Source organism: Lygodium microphyllum, chromosome 2 (genome assembly GCF_053477565.2).
Source record: "Lygodium microphyllum isolate KBCC chromosome 2, Lygodium_microphyllum_v1.1.10, whole genome shotgun sequence".
In the NCBI taxonomy this organism is placed as follows: domain Eukaryota; kingdom Viridiplantae; phylum Streptophyta; class Polypodiopsida; order Schizaeales; family Lygodiaceae; genus Lygodium; species Lygodium microphyllum.
Genome location: NC_141136.1, coordinates 22,725,259 through 22,731,179, shown reverse-complemented (window position 1 = coordinate 22,731,179; position 5,921 = coordinate 22,725,259). Strand labels below are relative to the sequence as shown.

The window sequence follows — 5,921 nt, the reverse complement described above, 5'->3', positions numbered from 1 at the left end:
GATTTATGGTCGTCCTTGGCAAGATTTTCTTCTTTAGGCCAAATTGTCCTAGGATCCTTTCAGCAAACTGAAGTGGTCCTTTATCGCGAGAACTTTGTTTCCGAATTGTCCTCTTTTTAGACTTGGACTGAGGTCGATGGTCAATCGACTTTGCTTGTAATATTAGAGAATACTCCCAAACTTTGACATTCTGGCAAGATCCAATCTATATTAGCTGAGAAGAGCACTTAAGGAAAATTCATTGCAAGTTATAACTGCTATTCCTTGCTAGAGTATCTCTAATCATTTGCAAGTTCTAGGCTCAAAATTGATGCAACTCGTATTACTCGGGTTTACAAGAGTAAAGTTTATTCTAATACAAGTTAGATTACATGTCAATAGAACTTCTAGGATTTTTAATCATCCTAAAGAAGCGTAGTAAGCTCTAGGTCTTCGTCTTCATCTGACTCCTCTATATATCCATAGACTGCACTTGTGTAGCTTTGTTTCCTTTGGGGTTCAATGTCTTCCGGACTTAGGGCTGTCTCCTTGGATGTGCCCTAGCTCATTGCAATGGAAACATTGACGATAGAGATATCTATGGATGTCCCCTATCTAACTGCATGTGTGGCATCTCTTATCTTGATCTCGGGAATCATCTTTGCCACAATTGTCCAAATTAAGTCCTTGGATGATTGGCTTTGCTTGAAGTAATGCATCTTGCAAGTCTGTTGGATGCATTGCTTCAAGGCGATAATTTAGAAGAGTGTTTAGGCCATGGTAAAACTTGGATACTTGCTGCACAATATACCATGATAGGCGATGCGTATTTTAGTAGGGTTACAAACTTTGAGTAGTAGGCTTCCAAGGTTAATTCCACCTGCTTGAGCTTGAAGAATTCATTCATCTTCAAAGTCTGGTAGGTTGGCGGAAGGTATCATCCGCGTACAACATCTTTCAGCTGAGCCCAAGTGACAGTGGCTTCGAAAATACCTTGATCTTTGCACAATTGCTTCCACCATATCCGAGCATTGTCAACTAACTTAAGTTTGGCTATCATTGCTTGATTGGCAGCAGCGGTTCTTGAAGGAGAGAAATAATCATCCATTGACTCAATCCATATCTTCGCCTCTCTTGCAACATCTATCTCTTCTCCATCAAATTCGGATGCCTTAGTTTTCTTGAGAATGAATTTTTTCTCTTGCATGTTAGCATTCGTGAGTGCAAAAGGTGCTTGACAATCAAGGCATACCACTTAGGTTACTCTGTTTAGAATATGCCTACGAACCATACATTAATCAATTATGTAGCATTACAAAGTTTTACTCTGATACCAACTGTAACGCGCCTGCCTATTGGCTGTCCAGGTACGTTTTTAGCGGTCCATCGAGAGACGAGTCTAAGTGATGCCGCCCGGCACTCCCATGGAATAACACGGGGTTTGTTGCCTAGGGTCCCTCAAGTCTGCCTCACAACGGAATGCTTACGATCGAGAACCCACTAGAATCGTCTTGAAATCTGGGTTCCTAGTAATGAGGGTCTTCTAACAACATTCTAGCGTCGGGTCATGGACATCCTAATTTACGCAGAGATACCCAAGTCGAAGCAGTTCCATGCCGCACTTGGTTCAAAGAGAATGGGGAACGAGAGGGATGTGCTGCTCAACCTCTCTGCCCGTAGGGCATAGTCCCATTCCGATCCCCTAAGACGACATGAATTAGGTTCTAACTTAACATTACCTAGAGATCGAATGACGGTAAAAACTTGTGATAAGCTTCCCAGATCTTTGGGACCACCCGACCGTAGGACAGTTCCGTTAGGGTTCTGCCCACCCGCTTCCCTAGATAGCTTTAGTTTTCTAATTAGGTTATATCATATTTATGTGCAACATTTAAGAAAAACTTCTTTAATTAAGACTTTTAAGAAACAGGGTTCGTTTGCGTAATTTACGACACAAACATGAATACAAAGCAAACAATCCTTTTGATAACAAGTTCCTTAACTTATTTTCTAATTATTCTTTGTCTCTTGCCCATACGGGAGAATTATGTATCCTTTCTGTCCAACAGAAGTGCCCAATCCAAATCACATGGCACCATAATTTCCATCCGGTATCTAAAACAGGATCTTCCAACACCCAAGAGGTTGGGCCACACATAGGCTTAGAAATAAGAAGTTCAAATCCTTCCATAGATTTGCCTACACAACTTAAAAGCTATCACTTATACTAACTCACAAATTTGTATATGTTTTGAGATATCTAAAACAGGATCTTCCAACACCCAAAAGGTTGCGCCACACATAGGCTTAGAAATAAGAAGTTCAAATCCTTCCATAGATTTGCCTACACAACTTAAAAGCTATCACTTATACTAACTCACAAATTTGTATATGTTTTGAGAGTAATCTCTATGCATGCATATTTGCTATTGCCATCATTATTATAGAGAAGTATGTGGTTCAAGTCTCCATTGATGTGGAATTGATGAGTACTTGTGGATTAGTCAATGACCTTCGAAACTAAAATATGAATTGCGTCTCTCGTGTAAGTTTCTCATTATTTTGCATTAGGCCTAGCACCTACAATTATTGACGTGGCAACGCTTTGATACACTATGTTATGTTGCACACAAATATTTTGTGCTACTAATCAATTTATTGGTTTGCATATTTGCTATTGCCATCATTATTATAGAGAAGTATGTGGTTCAAGTCTCCATTGATGTGGAATTGATGAGTACTTGTGGATTAGTCAATGACCTTCGAAACTATGGTTCAAGTCTCCATTGATGTGGAATTGATGAGTACTTGTGGATTAGTCAATGACCTTCGAAACTAAAATATGAATTGCGTCTCTCGTGTAAGTTTCTCATTATTTTGCATTAGGCCTAGCACCTACAATTATTGACATGGCAACGCTTTGATACACTATGTTATGTTGCACACAAATATTTTGTGCTACTAATCAATTTATTGGTTTGTAGTATGGAGACTTTCGTTTGTATTGAAATAAAGAAGCGGTCATAGTAGCAATTATTGGAGATTGAAAGGTATATCTTAGCGAGTTTGGATTTGCTCAGCTTGTGGAGCTTCTCGAATTGCCGAATTTGAACTGTCGGATTTATTTAACTAAAATTTGGCATCTCTGCTGATCATGACGAGAAAGCAAACAAGACGGACCTTAGCGAGATTTCCATCTTATTTTGACATGTTGGCTTTACTTAATCAGAAAAGTGTTCCAACTTCCAATTAGAAAAGGCCGTGCACGCGCTCTCTGTCTCTCTCTTTCTTCCAAGTTCTGTCTTCTCCGAAGCGCGCGCTCTCTGTCTCTTGTCTCTCAAGTCTCTCTCTTTCTTCTGTCTTCTCCGAAGCGCTCTCTCTCGTCGATGGAACTGAACATCGACACTGAGGGTGGTCGCAGCATCTGCGGCTGCCAGCTGCTATTACACGATGCACATGGCAACGGTGAGTTAGAGGCTGGTTCTAATTGTTCCGCATGGTCCAAAGCCATGGGGTTCCTTCATCTCAGCGCTGTCTCCTTCGGCTTGCTGGCGGCTGTCAAGCTGAAGGTCTTCGACGTCCTCGCCGAGCATCACCCCCGCCAGCAGCTCTCCGCATCGCAAATCCTCTCTCACATCTCACCCTCTACCGCCGCCCCAACTTCCTGCTCTTCTCTGGACCGCCTCCTCCGTCTGCTCGCCTCCCACTCCCTCCTCACCTCCTCCGTCTCCCTCGTCGACTCCCCCACAACCTTAGTATATGGCCTCACCCCTGCTTCCGAATACTTCATACAAGACCATCCGCACGCATCTCTTGCCCCCCTCTTCCTTATAATCCACCACCAAGCCATCACGGAGTCGGGCCAACATTTCGCTGAGGCTATCCTAGGTGGCGTGTCTTCCTTCTTTGAAACCCATGGCCACGACCTTTTCACATATGCTCCCGATCACCCTGATTTCCACCAGCTCTTCAACTCTGCTATGATTAACCACTCCGAGCTACTCATGCGGTCCCTGCTTCGTGTGTACCACGGCTTCGACGGGCTCACCAGCATTGTTGATGTTGGCGGAGGTTTTGGGGCTTGCGTCAATGCAATTGTCGAAAAGTATCCTCACATCAAAGGCATCAACTTTGATCAACCGCACGTCATACAAGGCGCACCTACATATCAAGGTCCAACAAGCCACTCTCTAGGAGTAACACCACTGAGCTACTTGTGCTTCTATTTCAAACTGGTAGTATCATGCTAGTTTCATACAATGTGTCAGTTGCTTGTGTTGCTGTTTTCCCTTCGTTATGCTAGACCGAGTATATGTATGATTGTAGCAACTCACGACATGTCCATTTTGCTTCAACTCTAAACCTAACGGGTTCCACTTTCATTTTAGCTAGCATGGAACATGTACCTGGAGACATGTTTGATACCATCCCACAAGCAGATGCTATTTTTATGAAGGTATGCTATCATACTTTAGCTCTATGAGAATGATTTTCCGTGCTTTCAAGGATAAAAACTAACCTCAAGACATACTATGCACAATTGTAGTGGATTCTACATGATTGGAGTGATGAAGATTGTATCAAGATCTTGAGAAATTGTTATTTTGCCCTTCCAGTCAGTGGGAAAGTGATAGTAGTGGATGTGATCTTGCCAAACACACTTGACACTCATGTTAATAGTCATCTTGGTTATAGTTGGGACCAATTGATGTTTTTATTCACTCGAGGAGGTCGAGAGCGCACCGAGACAGAGCTAAGGGAGCTTGCGCGGCTTGCAGGGTTTTTAAACGTCCAAGTCATTTGCAAAGTCAATGAGTTTAGTGTGATGGAGATGTATAAAGACGTACAGTATAGTTGCAAACCAATCAAGTGAGTTATCTACTTCTTATGTTGGGGCTCCTTAACACTCCCTCGTATATCTCTGGACTTTAGTTTGATATTCTAAAAGGGATCTAGCTTGAATATTCCAACTTGAGAAAATTCCTCAGGCGCATCCTTTCAAATCTCTCAACTATATGTTTTGTTAAGAAAGGTGTTAGTTTATTAGGCTACTCATCTTCACGTGTGATATTTACACCTGAGAAGTTCTATCCTAAAGTTCTATCCTACAGGCAAGTAATGTTATACTTATAAACGTTTCAATTCTACCATTTTCTTAATAATGAAAAAGCTCATGATTTATGGAGAAAAATGTGGCTATTGTTGAGATACTTCATTGTGCTTTTTCTTGAGGGCATTGAACTTTGTCAATTCTACAAATATTATGGTAAAGGGTTATAATAACATTTATGTCATTTCTTAATCTTGATAAGTATTCTAAGGATCTCCATAAAATATATGTGTGTTCGAGTAATTTTCCAAGAAACAACAACTTTTCTCAACTCAATCCCTTCAAAAATTTACAGTCAACGTTTGGTGGACCATTTCGAAGATGAGTGTGGTCTAGCCTTCAACTCCATAATCTCCATTCCTTTATGCTAAGTCTAGATTGTCTCATCGCCAAATCCAACAAGACTTTGCAAAACTCCAATCATGATCCAAAAAGGAGCAACATCATGTGGAAAAGGCAACATAAATTGCACTATTAGAAAGCATGCAACACGGACATCAAAGAAACTCCAAGTGATATTATACTCAACAAAAGTGATGACTTGTAAAGAGGCGATTCAAATGTTTTACTGGCCTACTACCTTTCAAATTGTAAATATGTAGAATAAATATGTCTCCTTTTTCCCTTTAATTTATTTTGGATGGGCAATTGATTACCTCTCTACATGTTCCATGTCCCATTTATCACAAGGGGATTAAAATTTAAATTAGTTTCCTTACATTATGGTTAGGCAAGTTAAGCTTGAAATCTCTATAAAGATGTGGCATGCCCCTTATTTTAGATCATTGTTCTTAAAATAGGAGAAATATATATCACATACATTTTACCATCT

The 5,921-nt window shown here is 40.8% G+C and overlaps 1 protein-coding gene across 1 annotated transcript; it reads left to right on the top strand.

Moving 5' to 3' along the window:
- The first annotated feature begins 3,212 nt into the window (after positions 1 to 3,212).
- Positions 3,213 to 5,650, top strand: LOC148039538 (caffeic acid 3-O-methyltransferase-like). The gene is made up of 4 exons (XM_087665178.1): positions 3,213 to 4,152; positions 4,368 to 4,435; positions 4,526 to 4,848; positions 5,385 to 5,650. The coding sequence occupies exons 1-4, from the start codon at positions 3,366 to 3,368 to the stop codon at positions 5,458 to 5,460; spliced, it is 1,254 nt and encodes a 417-aa protein (XP_087521304.1). The 5' UTR covers positions 3,213 to 3,365; the 3' UTR covers positions 5,461 to 5,650.
- The last annotated feature ends 271 nt before the right edge of the window (positions 5,651 to 5,921 follow it).

Coding starts and splice junctions, on each gene's coding strand:
- LOC148039538 (XM_087665178.1), top strand. CDS start 3,366: ATGGAACTGAACATCGACACTGAGGGTGGTCGCAGCATCTGCGGCTGC. Junction 4,436..4,525: donor CAGATGCTATTTTTATGAAG/GTATGCTATCAT, acceptor GCACAATTGTAG/TGGATTCTACATGATTGGAG. Junction 4,849..5,384: donor TATAGTTGCAAACCAATCAA/GTGAGTTATCTA, acceptor AAAAATTTACAG/TCAACGTTTGGTGGACCATT.